The following is an 18789-nucleotide window of genomic DNA, read 5'->3' as shown; positions in this document are numbered from 1 at the left end:
GTATAATAGTAATACTATCATGTTGCATACTAGTATACTATTGAATTTAATTATATAAGTTCTAATTATATAATTATACTAGTACATATGATCAACATATAGATAAATATATATTTTTATAACATATGTATAATATTAGAGTTAGAGTCGGAGTTGGTCTGGCCTTTGACTCTAACTCTAACTAAAATATTAAAAACACTAGACTCCTACTCTGAACTGAGTCGGAGTGGGAGTTGAGTCGGATTCAGAGTTGAGTTTTCATATTTTCGCTCAACCGGGCCCTAGGCCTTTATCGACCCCCATTAATAGATAAAAGTCCTGGTGAGGATTAGTGGTGTTAAGGGTGTCAGCCAAACGGTCAACACCCAAGGTTTAGTCGGGAATTGGTGCGCATCTTCTAGATGCAAGTGCATGTGTCAGGTTTCAAATATAAAATAGTAGTGGAAGAGATAGAAGTTTAGTCAGTAAACTAGACCTTACAATATCAAAAATCTAAATCACGTGATAGACATAATTATTGTCATTCCTCATTTAATCCAAACTTAGAAATACATATAACCCAAACAGTTCGTTCATCACCTAACAGGTAGCAGACCAAATACAAGTGGTCGCCCCTTTGAATGGACTAAGTACAACTCAAATTATGCATGGTTTCTATGACATAGACAAGCCTATGTTTTCAAGGTTTGGACCGGATCAACTATTCTTTATCGGACATCACTCTTGGTTCTAACTCTGCATTAAAGTCTATGGTCTAGAGGATGAAATCATATGTAGGTTAGGTACCTATGACAAAAATACTACTAACAAGAGATAAGGCTCTTGAAGATGAACTGAATAGTGCCATATAAATAGTGGAAGAACACATATATGTATGCTTGGCAAGAAATCACCCTATTTGGGATAAATAAATGGATCTATAAACATTGAAATGAATCACCCTCTTAATGAAATACTCACACACACACACACGCATAAATAAGCATGGTGAGGAATTACTCTCTACACAATCTATTTTAAAGCATTGATATTATTTAGGTGATGAATCACCCTTCACCCCAATAGGTAAAATCCATAAAATTACATTGGTTCCAAAGGCACGATCGCCTTTACATAGATGCTCATCATATAGTTATTCATCATACAAACGTATGTTGCCTAATAGGCCAATAGGGGATGAGCTGCTCCACCATTGAAATCAAGGAAATCCCTTTTACCTGATCAACATAGTGCAAGTCAACTCACCTGTACCCCAACATAGGTTAACTCTCACACATAGATAACATGTTGCGCTAGAGAAGCATTTACTCAGCCAACCAACTTGAAGACACCAACATGTGATATGTTGAGAAATTCTACATCCTAACTATCAAGTGAGACCAAACAATTTCGCTCCACCCCAGTCGTCATCATGAGGCATTCTCATTCCAGTGTGAAGCTTGTGGTAGCGCTTCGCATGAATGGTTTGGAGAAATCTTTGTCCCATCCGATGATGATTGACACATCTCTCTCTCTCTCTCTCTCTCTGAGATAATGATTTTTCACTCAAAGATCATAAATCAGTGAAAATAGAATGTGCCTCTCTCTCTCTCTCTCTGAGATAATGATTTTTCACTAAAAGATCATAAATCAATGAAAATAGCAAACACATTCAAAGCTTTGGAAACAGGGAATAAAGGGTAGTTGGAATAGTCTAGTTGCAAAAGTACTTTCGGAAGGCATGCCCATAGTCTATTCAAAGCAACCTCCTGTATGCTTGCTAGCAAGCTCATGTCATCAAAAGCAATTACAACCGCAACTGTAGAAGTTGATTTTAATAGCAAACTATTTAACATGTGAACTCTATCATAAACTATTTAACGTGTATAAACATGATTTTTGTTTTGGGTAGGAGAGGGTTACTAAAGGTGACTTCACTACTTGAACGTGACCATATAAGCATCTTACCTGTTGGAAACCAGACAAAAGGAATCTGGACAACAAAGAATTGTAGGTGCTTTCTCAAGTTGAGTTTAATTCATAACTTAGAGTCTTAAACCTCAACTCCACTAGGAAAATCAATAAATTCTTAGGCGGCTTATACTATTAGTTTAAGGTGAATCCTTCAATATTTTTCTTGGTAGCAAATTAAGAAACCTTTAAAATTTGCTTTCTTTTGTAGTGAAGATACTCATTTTGGATAAATTTAAATATGATAGACAGTATATTGTTGCATTATGAGCATGGGTGCTACTCGCACCCTCGAACGGGGCCCACCCTAGTCTCGCCTTTGCCCCCTTCCCTGCATGGCCAAGGGGAGACTTTGGACCCTGGTGGGTGGGGGCCCCAATCTATATGTCGGGGGGCATATGGATTGGGGCCAAACTGGGGGACCCTCCTGGTCATCCACCTCCTCCCTCCAAACCACATCCAAAACCTCTACCCAAAATCAAAAACCAAAATTAAAAAAACATTCAAAACCAAACTTTGGTAGAGAAAGAGATAGACATACCTAGGACTGGGAGGTGGGGTCGACAGTGAGAGGAAGAAAGAGAGACAACGACTGATGGCGGGGGTTTAGGCGAGGCGATGAGAGGAAGAGAGATTGAGAGAGGGAAAAGAGAGAGAGACACTAGGGGAGTTGGGGAGGGGTTTAAGTTTTTAAACAAAACCAAATAGGAAACAACGTTGTTTTATTAAAAAAAAATTATTGTTTTTAAATGTGTGTGTGTGGGCTAGGCCAAGCAAACAAGGTTAATCTTGAGCAGGCTTGGTCCTAACCCGGGTCTTGCCTCAGGCTCCTAGCTGAGTATGGGCAGGAGGCGGTACCCGGCCACCTAGCCCTAATTATGAGGTGATTGGTGGTAATTGGAATGGTATCGTTAAGTTGTTCACTTAAATTGAGTTGTATTGTGACATGGTGGACTTTATCGGCATGTTAAAATCAAGGGAGTGACACATTGTAGAAAATGACTTCGAGTTATTTGTTGTTGTACATGCATAAAGAGAAATAAGTAGAACTTCAAATCTTATTTAAAATATGAATGAATAGAGCTTTGAGGATAATGAAAAACGAGTTTGTAGTTGGACCATATTCAAAGTTTGTGAACTCACCTTTATCCTAATTTACCACTTCAAGACTCCTTGACACCTTGTTTGTAGTCCACCAAAGAATGTTTGAGTCCCCATAATTTAGAGATAACTTAGATAAAGATTCCTTAAAATTGTTTGCATACCGGCACTATATATAATTAGAGAGCTATAAGTATGAACACTACAACATATTTGATAACCTTAGAATTCTAACAAATTTTCAACATCTTTCCACTTTTCTCATAATTTCATTTTCAAAATTTCAAACATTACTCAAACACAAAAAATTTTCTATTTTATCTTTTTCATCTAATAATTACCTAATCATTACTCAAACGCAAAAATCAATACAAATTTTACAGATACCAAAATAAAGGATAATTTTAAAAAATTATATTTAAGCAACTTTTCAATCTTATCTATCAAATTTTATAAACTCAAATACAATACTTATTTTAATATTTGAGAATTTCTCTCTTATTTTCTAAAACCTAATCTCAAACAAATTTCCAAAATTTTCAAATATTTCCATACATTTTTTGTATCAAACATGACCTTAGAAAATATATGAACAATATTAAATAAAGCGAAGTTGCATATCTTCCCAATTATTAAATGTGTTCATATACAATAATTGGAATGGATTTCTCTAAGTGAATTTACAAAATGACATATTTTGATTTATGAAGTAAATGGTCCCATAAATTTATCTATGTTTTTAACCCGAACCGTTAGAATCCAGGCCAGGACCAGACCCAGCCCGCTCGGTTTTTGTTTTTGTTTTTTTTTTAAAATTGAAATGACCCAAAACGACGAGGTTTTGGTCGGCTACACTAACACCATTTCTTCTTTTCTTCTTCCCCACAGCCTCCCGACGTCTACCTCTCACTGTCTCTCTGTCTCTCGCTCACATCCGTCTGCACCTCCACGCCGCCCTGTTCTCTCTCTCTCTCTCTCTCTCTCTCTCTCTCTCTGTGTCCGTTTCCGTCTCTGATTCTCTCTCTTATCTCTCTCGTCTCTCCGCCGTTGCCGCTCGTTATACACGCACAGGTTGCACGCCGCCATCCTCTCTCTCTCGCTCTCTCTCTATGCTTCTCACTCGGTTTCCCTCATTTTCCCAGTTGTTAGGCTGCTCTTTCCGACACGGTTCGTCCAACTCCTCCCCCGTCGAACGCCACTGCCATCTTTCTCTGTTTTTTCTTCCGACAGCGTCACGCCTCTATCGCACTCCACGGCGCCTACGCCAAAAGCCCTGCTGCCGCTGTGCGCCACCAGGCCAGTAAGGCTGGTAAGTCTCTCGGTTTCCCTCTCTCCTCTCCCTCTCCGACCGTTTCTCTTATCTCCTCTCGGTTTCTCTGTGTCCCTCTCATCTATCTGTCACTCCCTCTCACAAGCCGCACCTATCATGATGTTACCATGACAGAAACTCCACCGCATTGCCACCGTGACCCAGTCGAACGAAATTTCCACGCTGTCAAGCCCGATCGCACTCTGCACACGCCTGCCCTCCTCAAACTCGAGCTGGGTCACCATTGACAGTAGGTAAATTCCTAGACTTTACTAGTGTTGAGTTTACGTTTGGTTTGATCAAATGTTGGGGATTTTAATGGATTGTTGATATTTGGCGAAAATCAGAGCATGTTGAATTGACACTAGATGACTGAATACTTGGTGGCAGTTGTAGATTTGTACGGTTGGGCCATTGTGGAGTTGATGTTTTGGTTGAGCAAGCGTTTAGATTTTAGTAGTTGTTTGATAGGGTTCAAAACGGTATGAGTGGCACATGACAGGATTATAAAAGAAATGTGAGATAAGTGTCAGGTGGCATAATTGAATTTGGGAGATTTTAGAGAATATTTAGTAGTGTTGAGTTTAATTTCCTTGGAAGAATTTTTTTGAGGTATTTGATTTTGGAGGTTATCTAATTTTTCTTATTATTATGGATTTCAGGTTAAAGGGTTCACCCCCAGCATGGGGCGTGACATGAAACCACTAACTTTTCTCCTATATTCCTTAAAAACCAACAACAAAACCTCATTTGCAAGAAACTGAGAAAAACTACCATCTCTCATTCTGAAGTCTCCCGCCACTACCCGTCTCCGCTAGCATAGCATGCTCCTCGCTTTCTTCCTTCATGTAAAACCAAAGCCGCTTCTTCCATTCAATCCCTTCACCACCTGCTTCTTCTGTACTACTACTAGAACACCTACAATTCCTCTCATCACAGCCACATTTTTTAAACAATGCAAGACCTTGATACAAGCCAAGCTCCTCCATCAGCAAATCTTGGTCCAGGGCCTCACGAACATGGCCACCAGCCTCATGGGCACCTACATAGCCTGCAAAGCTCCAGGGCAAGCACTTTTGGTGCTCGAACGCCTTGTTCCGACGTACTCCACTGTATTTTGGTGGAATGCCTTGATAAGACGTGCCGTGCATCTCGGGTTTCTTGAGGATGTGCTGGGTTTGTATAGAAAAATGCAGAGACTTGGGTGGAGACCAGACCACTACACTTTCCCTTTTGTTCTTAAAGCTTGTGGTGAGCTTCCGTCATATCGTCGAGGCGCTTCGGTCCATGCCGTTGTGTTTGCAAATGGGTTTGACTCCAATGTGTTTATTTGTAATGCAGTGGTGGCAATGTATGGAAGGTGTGGTGTGTTGGATGAGGCGCGTCAGGTGTTTGAAGATTTATGCCAGAGAGGGATAGGTGATGTGGTTTCGTGGAATTCGATTGTGGCTGCTTATGTACAAAGTGGTCAAGCAAACAATGCACTAAAGGTCTTTGGTAGAATGACTGCAGATGCTAGAATCTGTCCAGATGCTGTTAGCATTGTAAATACTCTTCCAGCATGTGCTTCATTGGGCGCGTGGTCTCAGGGTAAGCAGGTTCATGGTTTTGCAGTTCGGAGTGGGTTAGTGGAGGATGTTTTTGTGGGTAATGCTATCGTGGACATGTATGCCAAGTGTCAGATGATGGATGAAGCAAACAAGGTTTTTGAGCGGATGGTGGTTAAGGATGTTGTCTCTTGGAACGCTATGGTAACTGGGTACTCTCAAATTGGTAGATTTGAGGATGCTCTTGCTCTGTTTGAGAAGATGTGGGAGGAGAAGATCAAGTTGAATGTTGTAACATGGAGTGCGGTGATTGCCGGGTATGCTCAGAGGGGCCTTGGTTATGAAGCATTGGGCGTGTTTCAACAAATGCTAGCTTGTGGTTTAGAGCCGAATGTTGTTACTCTTGTGTCTCTTCTTTCTAGTTGTGCTTCTGTGGGAGCACTCCTTCATGGAAAAGAGACCCATTGTTATGCGATAAAATGTATTCTGAATTTGGAGGGAGGTGATTCTGGGGACGATCTAATGGTAATTAATGGTCTAATTGACATGTATGGTAAGTGCAAAAGTGCAAAAGTAGCACGAATGATGTTTGACTTGATGGCACCAAAGAGTAGGAATGTGGTAACCTGGACTGTCATGATTGGTGGTTATGCACAGCATGCGGAAGCCAATGATGCCTTGGAGCTTTTCTCCAAGATGCTTGGACCTAAGAATTTCCTAAAGCCAAACGCTTTTACTCTATCTTGTGCTCTGATGGCTTGCTCTCGTCTGGGTGCTCTAAGATGTGGTAAAGAAATTCATGCTCATGTGTTCCGTAATCAGTATGATTCTGCGATGGTGTTTGTCGCTAATTGCCTCATAGATATGTATTCCAAATCTGGAGACATTGATGCTGCTCGAGTTTTGTTTGATAACATGAAGCGGAGGAATGATGTCTCTTGGACATCTCTAATGACAGGTTATGGCATGCATGGTCGTGGAGAAGAAGCTCTCCAGGTTTTTGATGAGATGAGGAAAGCAGGGTGGGTGCCTGATGGTGTGACATTGGTTGTTGCTCTTTATGCTTGCAGCCATACTGGAATGGTTGAGAAGGGTATCCAATACTTCAATGACATGAGGGAGGAATTTGCGGTTGTTCCTGGAGTGGAACATTATGCTTGCATGGTTGACCTCTTGGGTCGTGCCGGTCGCTTGGATGAAGCCTTAAGACTCATTGAAGGCATGCCTATGGAGCCGACCCCGATAGTGTGGGTGGCATTGCTTAGTGCTTGCAGGACCCATTCAAATGTTAAACTTGGGGAATATGCTGCAAAGCGATTGTCAGAATTGGAATCTGAGAATGATGGATCATATACTTTGCTTTCAAACATATATGCCAATGCCAGGCGTTGGAAAGATGTGGCCAGAATCAGATCTCTGATGAAACATACAGGGATCAGGAAGAGGCCTGGCTGCAGTTGGGTCCAAGGAAAGAAAGGAACTGCAACATTCTTTGTGGGAGACAGGTCTCATCCACTGTCTCAAAAAATATATGAGATCCTTGCTGAGCTAATTCAACGCATCAAAGCCATGGGGTATATTCCTGAGACGAGCTATGCTCTTCATGATGTTGACGATGAGGAGAAGGGTGACCTTCTTTTTGAACACAGTGAGAAGTTGGCGCTTGCCTATGGCATCCTAACATCACCAGAAGGAGCACCGATCCGAATCACCAAGAACTTGCGGGTCTGTGGTGATTGCCACACTGCCATTACCTATATATCCAAGATCATTGACAATGAAATTATTTTGAGAGACGCGAGTCGATTCCATCATTTTAGGAATGGATCCTGCTCGTGCAGAGGCTATTGGTGACGATTGAATTAGGCATGTCTACTTGTGTAATCATCTTTTTCTTTCTTCTTTTGGTACAAATGTAACTGGCATTGAGATTATTGGGCGATATGGATAAATTTTAAGACTTTCCTAAGGAAGGGGAAGACAAAGGCAACCTTGTAGAACAGTAAAAATAAAATTACATGTGGTTTCAATTGCTAGTATTCCACAATTCTCACTGACTTGATCAGATCTCTTACTACGATACAAAAATTGTGTGCAAAAGAAACTTATAACCAAATGATTCCCGGAATTTATGGTTTTAAACAAACATTTTAATTACATTTTCACAACCAAACTTAAGGGTAACCTCAAAATTATTTCCAACTCGAGCTCGTGATAGATCATTTAACACAGCCATAGAAGAAGAAAGTCTCAGAGAAATCAATCAAGAAGTCTTTGCATTCTCCCTGTTTTGAAGCTCTTGTTGTTGCCTGTTGGTGTTGTTCGGGGAACAAGTGCTACAGAAATGGGAGGGAGAGCCGTGTTCCTATCTCATAATGCCATAATCATCTTTGTAATGTAGATACTGGGATTATATGGTTTAGATTTGAAAGGTTAACATATGAATCTCCAAAAAAAATTAATTAGGTCCCGTTGCCTATCAACTTTTGATTTTTTTTTTCTTTATTAAAAGACATGCAAGAAATAATCCAAAAGGCAAGAGTGATGAAAATTCAACAGTGGGATGAAAATAGAATAGCATTAAAACAAGTAATTTTATTGGTTCGAAGTTCAAATACTTAAATTATTAACATGTATTCATTATAAAGGCAAATGCTCCAAACCAAGCAATCCTCCTCTTTCTTCAGCCACTAGTTTTACAGTTTGTGTAAGAAAAATGAAGTAGGGTCAGATTCTCAACATAAGGCTTCTTGCTTAGTGTTTTAATCAGCTACCCCTTTTTTCTCCTCTTTTTCATTGGAAAGCCTTTTCCAAGGTTCCATAGAAATGGTCACCAGATGAGAAGTTCTAGCTCAAGAACTTCTCAATACTCTCTCTTACTGCACCATCTGCCATCATACCCTACAATTCAACCATTCAATTATGTCCTCCACAATAGCCTTTCGTTCCAATTCAAAAAGGAGATCATGTAAGCATCCCTCATACAATTTGATGGTTTTGTCAGCTGAAGAAGCTTCTTCATACAGTTTCTGAGAAGCTTCTGGATCAGTTACAGTGTCAGCAGCGCCATGGAGAACTAAAAAAGGAACTCTCAATTTGCTCAGATTCTGCTGCAAGTAGGAGGTTATTTGGAGAATCTCATAACCAGTCCTTACCCTGATGGATCCAGTATATACTAGTGGATCTGAATACTTGGCTATTAGGGCATTTGGGTCCCGAGAAACTGGTGTTCCCTTCTTAATAGCAGCACGAAGTTGATATTTTGGCAACAAAAAAGAGAGAATTGGGGCCAGTACCTGCCATAAAGAAACAATGTGACAAAGGAAGATTCTACTAACTCATTAATATGCCACTTTTATGGTGAGTATTTTTAAATTCAACAAAGTGGTACTCAATAAAGTTATCTCAACCCTTGACCACTTGGCAATCAGATACAATAGGATATCACTACAAGAATATTCTCACCGCAAAAATGGGATGGGATGGCTTAACTCCAACTGCAGGTGATGTCAGTACTGCACCAGATACACGGGCTTCCACCTTTGGGTCATGCATTGCCTAAAATTACACGAAACAAATACAAACCTAACATAAATTCCAGGTCTATCAGGTCTGTAAAGAGAGGATTGAAGTTTCATTATCAATCAGTGGATGAGTTGCACATTGCGAGTATCATATCCTTCAACCAAACTTTACCTTTACAACAATTGCTGCACCTGTTGAATGTCCAAAGCAAAAGCATGGAAGCCCTGGATTCTCTGCTGAAATCTTCTCGATGAATGACTTCTGTACAGATGTTAAGAGTTGCAGATGCACATCGTTACAAGTAAAACAGTTTATTTTTGCTAGCAATTAAGTTGAAAACGATGCCCCTATCCATGCCTAAATGCTATGAAAGAATTAATAACCAAAAATTTATGTTGATTATTTTGACTAAAATCTCATCAGCCCCTTGTAAATGAACCTCATAACATACCATATCTGTAACAGCATCATCAAGCGAATGAACATATGCATGCAGCCCATCACTTCCACCATGACCTACGGGCAAAGGAACGAACAGACAGATGAGAACATATACACTACAACCAAAAACAATGAGCTACTGAACTGGAAAACAAATAGCTGGGGCTAAAGTGAGCTGTGCACCCAAGGACAAAAGATTTTATTGTTACATTTTAATCCATCCCGTGTAGCTGCTCAAGTAGGTGTGCGGTCAAATTTGCAAGGCTAATAAAGAGCCCAATTATAATATTTGTAGCCACCTAACAGAAGTGACTTATTAAGGTTCAGAACAAGAAGACGGAAAATGCATATTTTTAGCTTAAAACATTAACAGCACAAAAAGAAAAATAAAAACATAAAAGAGAAAAAAAATACAATCCAATTTGCCCTTATAGATAATGGGCAATCTCCTTCACATGCAGTAACAGAGTTCAAAAGGGAAAAAAACTAAAGGAGAATACAAGTAACGTCTGAGTCCCTTTCTATGCACTTTTTGGATTGTTAGTTCTGGCCTTACTTACCAAAAGGTTATTGGAATGCTTTGGATTATATATACATTTCTTCACCATTTAATTTGAGATCCCTGTCCCATTCTACAGTTCAGAATCAGAGATTCAGGCCTCACAGTGAGGTATCATATTGATTAAACTCATATTAGCTTCAAGAAAACATAGTAAGGGCGTTGCAAATTGTATATGCTCCTTAACTTACAATTGTGTTCCTTCTTTCTACTGAACGAGAGCCCATCAATTATAATGCTTTGGTAAGTAAGAGATCACATCAGCTGATTATATCAAAGATACTTTTACCTACCTATTCTTTCACACATTTCATAAATTGCTTATGCAAGACTGTTCATAACTTGCAATATTGACAAAGAACACCACAAAAAAACACTAGGTGTCATCAATTTATCTTTAATTTTATTGTTCATGATACCATCATAAAAGAAGCAAATGGAAATACACTAGGTCTATTGTAACACCCCGCTCCCCACGGTTAAAAATAAAATCACTTTTAGAAATTCTCGGGGAAGCTGGAGTACTACTAATGACATTGACTTAAAAATTTAATTTTCTTACAAAAGCGCCAAGTACAAATATTCTTTATTAAATAAATTCGTTTTGTATTAAAATACTGAAATCATAAATGAGTGTGCATGGAAGCATTTATTAAAAGAGTAATGCTACATACAATGTTAAGTACACAAGTGCTACATAATTGTTTTGAAAAGAATGGGGTTCACTATTAAAAAAATAGTTTTTTTTTTTTTTCATGTGAGTTTCATATTTATTAACTTTTTTTAAAGAGATTACGCAGCGTTTACGCAATTCACGATTGCAACTCAAACTTTGTTACTATCAAAATCATGACTTAAAATCTTTATACATGATATAGGCCTCTGTCACGTCTCTGCAGCTCTACTTTCATAAATATTCTAACCTGGGTGGTTAAAAAACATAAAAACAACTAAAATGAGTCGATAACTCAGTAAGAAATCCATCATAACGTAAACATACTTAATATAAAGTTTTCATAAAATATGTCATGCTAAGAATTAAAATCATGACTGTTCATAAATATGCTGATGACATGCATGACTTGAAAATATTTCTGGTATATTGACTAATCTGAATTATCTGACTTAAATGACTTGTCTGTCTGATCTGAATTATCTGACTGTTCTAACTGGCCAACACACTTAGGCTGTATTTGGGTAGTGGAGTGATCTACTACTATTTAATATTTTATCATTACTTTTTCACCACTTTTTCACTACTATTCACAGATCATCTGAGATTTCCTCACTACCCAAACGTAGCCTTAACCCTGTGTGTAAGGTTGTGCACCAGTCCCACATCCTATGGCCATAAGGGAAACAACTGATTTGATCTGATAAAATACTGTGGTGTGTTGAGTCAACCCAAGTGTGAATGCAAATGATGTATAGCTGCTACACATGCACCATTTGGTGCTTTGTTGTATTAGGCACCAACTGTAGCCACCAAATCACCCACATGATTTCTGCAGCAAATTTATGCACCGAAAGAAGCCTCCCTCTTGGTCAAAATTTGTGGGAGTTTGATCCCCATGGCTCCTCCTATAAAAGGAGGTTATTTGCTGAACATTAAGATCATCCTCACTGCGGTGAGAGATCAATGCAGAGAGGGGCGGTGGGCAGAAGAAAAGGCAGTGGGAGAAGAGAGAAAGAGGGACGTGAGAAAGATGAGAATTTGTAGATTTTTGTAAATCTTGTACAAATTCTATAAAAGAGGCTCCAGTGGACGTAGACAATTTGCTGAACCACTTAAATATCGTCTTGTGTGATTTTCGGACTGGTCGGAGGCACAACAATTGGTATCAGAGCTCTGGTTTGAGCTGTCTGAAAATTCAAGTTGGTCAAAATCAATTTTTGACACCTCCAGGGTGTTCCTTGCGTTGAGACGAATCCGTTGCCGCAAACGGCATCAAAAACGGATGCCGGAGGAGCCTGTACGCGCCCCTAGAAGTTGGAGAGTGTACAGATGCGCCTAAATCGCGTCAGAGGAAGAAGACGAGTGGGAAGGACGCGCCCACGCGCCCCCACTCGTGTCTGGAGGAAGAAGACGCGTGGAATACACTCTCCCACGCGCAGGCACGCGCTCCCACGCGCCACTGTAGCAGAAGACTGATCTGAACTGTCTAGAGTTGCAGATCAGTTGGGCTAGATCTACGTCAGTTGAAGTTCCATTGCGATGATCAAATAGTGCTTACAAACTATTTGGATCATTCCAGACTCATCGGTACGGTGGGAATGTTGAGATTCGCCATCGGTACTTTCGATCTGAACCGTTCGTAGTTGCAGATCAGTTGTGGGCTTGATCGTAGCCAGTCAGATCGTGACGGACTCATTTGTTTTGGGCTTGATCATAGCCAGTTGGAGTTGTGCCGGACTCATTTGTTTTGGGCTTGATTTAAGCCAGTTGAGATCGTGAAGTTTGAGGAGCAAACTTCAGATCATTGGACGATGCTGATTAACTTGTTATATCAGCAGATTTTGGCAGTCATACAATTCATGGAACATATTGTTATTAAGAGGAGAACCGCATCGAATCTCATTGTGGCTTTCTTTGAAAAGCCAATTGCAAATAACAAAGTGCTGATGAAGAAATTGTTCAACTTCAGAAAAGGTAGAAGGTACTATTATTGCCCAATAGTATTTGGCGTTGCGGTCAAAAAGTTGGGAGGTCATGAGAATGGCTATGAGTAATTCTGCAAAGAAGACGAAATTGAAGAGATCTTATCCTAGATGAGGAGATGCGCAGAAGAAATTCTGACAAGATCTCAAGTTTGTGGCAAGACAAACCACAAGAAAATACTAAAATTAGGAGAAAACTGAGAATGATGTTGTGAATATGGTGACTGAAGAAATACAAGACGTTGTATTTCTTGCAGTGCACAATGCTGTTAAAGACAGCTTGAAGACAACAGTCATTCAGGTGTGTTTTCTCAAAAGAGCGTGGAAGGTCACAAATGATTTATTGGTCTTGGCTTGTGGTAATGGTCGTGTGAATTAGATAAGGACATAAAGAAATCTCCATAGACCACGACATGAAGCAAAGGTGTGGGAGATGAGAACAAAACGTCAGATGTTCCATGGATATCTACACCTAAAGTTGATGATCACATGGCTGCCAAGACGATCAGACTTCCATGGTGATTACTACCTTAAATTGTATCCTGCTGAATGAAGGTAGTGAACTACGGTATGAAGAAAATCTTGCAAGAATAGAAATTATGCAAGTCGAAGTTAGCAGAGACTGCACACAAGATGGGCACATCGACTGAAGACAGAATATGTTAGCAGCAGGATGGGGAGTCAGTCGCCCAAGTCAGAGATGGAGACCTCAGCAATAGGTTCTTTGATATGTGTCAAGGTCCGTGCGAGACCATTGATTCCCAGTGCAGTGGGAGATGTGTTGCCCTATGTAGATGTGTTGATTAAGGGCACTGTACGTGATAAACTAAAGTTATGCATCACTTTAGTTAGTCTTCTAAGTTGAAGACATGAGCTGTAAAATTGTATAGATGATAAGGGATCATGCTAGAGATAGAGGCTAGCATGTTGAGAACTAGTCTCCAAGTTGGAGATTGGATTGATTGTAGGATTATGGAGCCTGGTTTGAAAGCTGTAAAGGCACCAGGTAGATTGTTCGCTCGGTTATGGCTCGAGCAAAACTCAGTTTGCTCAAAGTGTACATGGGTGCGGACTCATGGACTCGAGCAAAAGAAGAATCCTAGAGAGTTGAGATGGTGCAGTTGAGCACTTGTAAATCTCCTCTGAAGAAAATCCCTTGCAAGCTCCGTGGGTGTAGACGATACTAATGCATTTGAAAATGCATTTGGAGAGGCATCAGGACATCCATTTGAAGACGTACCTGCAGATGCATTTGATAGCGGATCTTTCATGGCTGAGAAGCATTCCAATGAAGGAGTGCAATCATTTGAAGGATGCAACCGTTTGTAGCATTCTAGTATGGCACACTTGGGTGGAGGGGGTGATTGTTGAGTCAACCCAAGTGTGAATGCAAATGATGTATAGCTGTTGCACATGCACCATTTGCTGCTTTGTTGTATTAGGCACCAACTGTAGCCACCAAATCACCCACACGATTTCTGCAGCAAATTTATGCACCGAAAGAAGCCTCCCTCTTGGTCAAAATTTGTGGGAGTTTGTTCCCCATGGCTCCTCCTATAAAAGGAGGTTATTTGCTGAACATTAAGGCCATCCTCACTGCGGTGAGAGATCAATGCAGAGAGTGGGGCGGTGGGCAGAAGAAAAGGCAGTGGGAGAAGAGAGAAAGAGGGACGTGAGAAAGATGAGAATTTGTAGATTTTTATAAATCTTGTACAAATTCTATAAAAGAGGCTCCAGTGGACGTAGGTAATTTGCTGTACCACTTAAATATCGTCTTGTGTAATTTTCGGACTGGCCGGAGGCACAACATGGTGGACCACGCTTGAGTCTGTGGCTTGCACATCCACCCTGACTGCATTGGTATCATGCATCTGAATGGATATCTGATTAACTGTTCTGAACTTATCTTACACTTGATATTATGAAAGTTTACGTGTTTTATATAACGTGAGATGCATAATACATACATAACTATAATATGTGGAATGAAATATGATGAATGACATGCTTGCAAATATCATGACATGCGTTATACATAAACACTGACTTCTAAAGAATTAGATTTAATAATAATATATATAACTAGCTAATGTATGCTAATCCTAATTTATAATCAAGCTACTTACATTGCATCGTTAATCAAATATTTTTGGCATGAAATCGATCACGTGAACTAGGAGTAGAGAGAAAACGTGAGGGATGTTGTGAGTGGAAGGAGGCAATCGGCTATTGGCGTGATGAATAAGGGACATGCACGGTGCTGGATTGGGTATCTTGGGTTCTGCTGCAGCACTTATGGAGGTTTATGGTTTTTTCCAAATAACACACGGAAGGGAAATATTTATAGAGATATTTGGGAGAGGGTGCACACGAGCACGAGTTCAAGTTCGAGTTGAACTCGTTCGCGATCATTCAAGAGAGTTTGAATTTAAAAGCATGATCGAGTAGTTCATTCAATGAGGATTAACAATGACTAAGATTGTGTAGGAACTCCAATCAGTGATGATTTTAAATTGAAATAAATTTTTAATGGCCAATCTTTAAATTCTAAATGAGTCTAACTCGTTCAATAATAAATAGGATTTAACCTCGTTATTGAGACTAATTAAAACTCATAATCAACCTCAATAATTTATCGCTCGTGGGCTTATCCAATATGGCCAATTAAATATAATTTAGGTCAAATAAAAAATAATAATATTCCAACCTTATAATTATTGGGCCACGTCATTACATCTATCAAGGAGGTATTGAGAGTCTAATATCATCTCTGATTTTGAAATAAATCACCACAAAAACTTAAAAAACAAAACTTAGCGGTACAAATGAAATAAAATTTGAGCAATGATATATAGAAGAACACGTACACATAATGATGGCTTAATTAGAACGTGAAACTCAAGGGTGAGCATGTGAAGATGATTCTTGGACTCACCAATCCAATCCATTCCATAAGCCTTAAAGCCATTAGCATTCAGCTGCTTTGCAAAATCATTATATCTGCCACTGTTTCCAATAACAGAATTCTTGAGAAATACATCATACTTTATTGGCAACTGAAAATGACTTCAAAACGGACCTGTGTTCATTCAAGCCATGCATAATAAGAACCACCCCCCTGCACAAATTAGATGACAATTAGGCCTTTGATCCCCAAAAAAAGTTGAAGACCTGGGTGAAACTGCTATTTTTTTTTTTTTTGATGAGTAATAATCTTTATTGAATAGAATGAAACTAGGCAATGCCCAAGTACACAGGAAGTATACAAAGTGAGACACCTAATTACATTCTACTAAACTGGAAAGAAGATAAAAACTCATGAACATTCCCACCCTTCAATACAATATCGGAAAACCATTGGAAAAGAGAGAATACTATAGAACCTAAGAACAGTAAGAACCACTTCAAGGGGCCAACTTTGGGCAGGAATGACAGCTTCATTAATTCAAAGATGGACCTAAATAGTGAATACATGTTGAACCAACAATAATGAACTGACTTGGACCAAGATTCCTAGAGCTTTTGTCCGAGCTCTAGGGTCTAAAGTGTGGGTTCCACAACATTACTATTGTCCTTGTAGATAAATGCTTAGTAAAAACTATAGAATCCAATCTACACCTATCTCTAAATCCAACTGTCATAACAAACTCCACAACATTATTATTGTCCTCACTCGTTAGACGACGAGTTCACCTTCCACCACTCCCGGGATGCCATCTTTCCCATAAGACGTCTGCCTCTCAAGCCACATAACAAGATGAACAACTGAACAAGGCAATACACTCCTCATAACAATCTGAAAAGATACCCATTTCGGCAGTTCCTAAACTACAATTAAATAACCATCAAACGTTGTTTCAAGAAAGAAAAATGAACTGAAAACAATGGTAATTTCCAAAAAACAACAGATTTGGTCATTTCCAAAAAACAACAGATTCTATGTTCCAAGGAACAGAGAAGTAGATTATTGACCCCATTTTTGGAGACTGAAACTATGTATAAAACTAGAGGAAGTTCAAGCAATATTCCCAAAACCACCAAGCTAATGAAAATAGGAAAGAAATAGAGAAACCATTTACCTCTTCCTGATTGAAACTGGCGTCCACGACTGCGTGAAAATGGTATCGCCTCTAGTTGTAACAAACAGAGAGTATTCCCTCACCAAGCTCTTGCCATCACCATCATCCTGCAACACTCTACTCATCGCCACAGCTCTCCTCGCCTCGACTTCCTGCTCCACTACGCCCCTCTTCCACCACGGAAGAATCTTCTCCGGGACCCGAACCACGGGTCCACCCTCACCACCCTTCCTGTGATGATGCTGGATCCCGCCGCTTCCCTCACGCTTCTCTTCCCTTCTCGGCCACGAGGATGACGGGCTTCGCCTTCGCCTTCGCCCACGGACCGGGACCAGGAGGAGCAGCACAAACGCGTTGATCAGCATCACCAGGCTCCTCCACACCCGAAGCGAGAGAAGCGCGTTCATGCGCCCACTCGGCCCAGAAGTCAACATCAGCGACAACGGCGACGTATCGAGGGCGTTCGCCATTTTCTTTGTCTTCCACCTGAAAACCAATCCGGGTTCATATCGGCTCAACCCCACCGATATCAGGTTCCTCTTTCTGACATGTAATGGCGAAGGCTTCGCCAAAAGAACTGGGAGTTGAATTTCTAAAGGGATCGAAACCGATGTCTTGCTTAAACAGATCATAGACAGAGAGAAAACTAAAAAGCTTCTATCTTTCTATCTGTTCCTGTTCGAAACAAAGCTGTTCTCTTTTCTCTTCTTTTCTTGTGATTGTAAGTATAGTGTTCTGCCAAAGTTCGAGGATGACGATGATTTCACCCTTTTCTCTGTGGCTTTGCTGCTTCTGCTTTTGCGAATGTTTTTGCCGTTCTGATCTCTCAACCGGGATGGGTCAGAAATTGCCACGTGTTTTAGAAAAATTATGCACTAAAATGAATATATGAAAAGGAGACTGAAATGAGGTGTCGTGTTGAGAGGGACACACCTGTCAAAAAGCGGAGACATGGCCAGTACTACTAAATTCTTCTCTATTTTTTTAGTTTAAAATTTTAATTTTTTAAATAATTTTCCTATAAACAAATATAATAAATGGTCTATAATTATTAGTTATATTTGAATAGTAAGAAAATGATCTTAAGTTATGTACTTATATCAAGTTATAGGATAGTAGTTAAATGGTTATTAGATAGAATTTCTTTTTAAATAGAGAAAAAATAATGATACCACACAACACATTTCAAAATATATTTTACAATATATGTTTTGTACTTTACAAAAAGGAAAAGCATAGATTAGAGATCAAACGGTTACTTTTATATCCGATGATTAAGGAAGTGGTTATTTATCTTTTTTTCGGTTGCTTTATAGCAATTACCAACTTAGAGGGAGAGTGAGTCTCTTTATACCCTAGGGGAAAGGTTATTTGCCTTGGTGCAATTGTTTCTGTTAATTGTTTTGTGTAATTTTGTGTGGGCTAGTAGAATGGTTTTAACTTTCGTTGCACGGCCGAATGTTATGAGCCAAGCCCAAAATCTTGTGGCTTGTGACCTTATGGTCTTGTGGTCTAAGAGGCCCACGAGATTTAGTCTTTGAAGTTTAGAAAATAATTAGCTTGGTTATAACAAATAGAAGTTAGTTGACTGAGTCTTTAGTAGATCATGTCTATCAGTTG

At 39.6% G+C, this 18789-nt stretch overlaps 2 protein-coding genes across 4 annotated transcripts; one reads left to right on the top strand and one right to left on the bottom strand.

Annotated features, from left to right (window-relative positions):
- The first annotated feature begins 3939 nt into the window (after nucleotides 1-3939).
- LOC122297771 (pentatricopeptide repeat-containing protein At5g16860) lies at nucleotides 3940-7954 on the top strand. Of its 3 annotated transcripts, none has more exons than XM_043107964.1 (3): nucleotides 3940-4360; nucleotides 4496-4614; nucleotides 5023-7954. In XM_043107964.1, the coding sequence occupies exon 3, from the start codon at nucleotides 5185-5187 to the stop codon at nucleotides 7759-7761; it is 2577 nt and encodes an 858-aa protein (XP_042963898.1). In that variant the 5' UTR covers nucleotides 3940-4360; nucleotides 4496-4614; nucleotides 5023-5184; the 3' UTR covers nucleotides 7762-7954. The 3 variants fall into 3 exon arrangements, with proteins under 3 accessions (XP_042963898.1, XP_042963899.1, XP_042963897.1); XM_043107965.1 differs by having other exon boundaries at nucleotides 3940-4614; nucleotides 5023-5611; nucleotides 5702-7954; XM_043107963.1 differs by having other exon boundaries at nucleotides 3940-4614.
- A 512-nt stretch (nucleotides 7955-8466) lies between these two features.
- Nucleotides 8467-18016, bottom strand: LOC122297773 (monoacylglycerol lipase-like). Its single transcript, XM_043107966.1, has 7 exons — nucleotides 17170-18016; nucleotides 16170-16208; nucleotides 16026-16096; nucleotides 9884-9948; nucleotides 9604-9693; nucleotides 9373-9465; nucleotides 8467-9203 (listed from the first exon to the last, which is right to left on the bottom strand). The coding sequence occupies exons 1-7, from the start codon at nucleotides 17799-17801 to the stop codon at nucleotides 8802-8804; spliced, it is 1392 nt and encodes a 463-aa protein (XP_042963900.1). The 5' UTR covers nucleotides 17802-18016; the 3' UTR covers nucleotides 8467-8801.
- Nucleotides 18017-18789: the final 773 nt, after the last annotated feature.

The sequence above is a fragment of the Carya illinoinensis genome, chromosome 15 (assembly GCF_018687715.1).
Source record: "Carya illinoinensis cultivar Pawnee chromosome 15, C.illinoinensisPawnee_v1, whole genome shotgun sequence".
Classification (NCBI taxonomy): Eukaryota; Viridiplantae; Streptophyta; class Magnoliopsida; order Fagales; family Juglandaceae; genus Carya; species Carya illinoinensis.
Note: the sequence above shows the minus strand (reverse complement) of the source record. Positions and strands in the feature narration are given on the sequence as shown.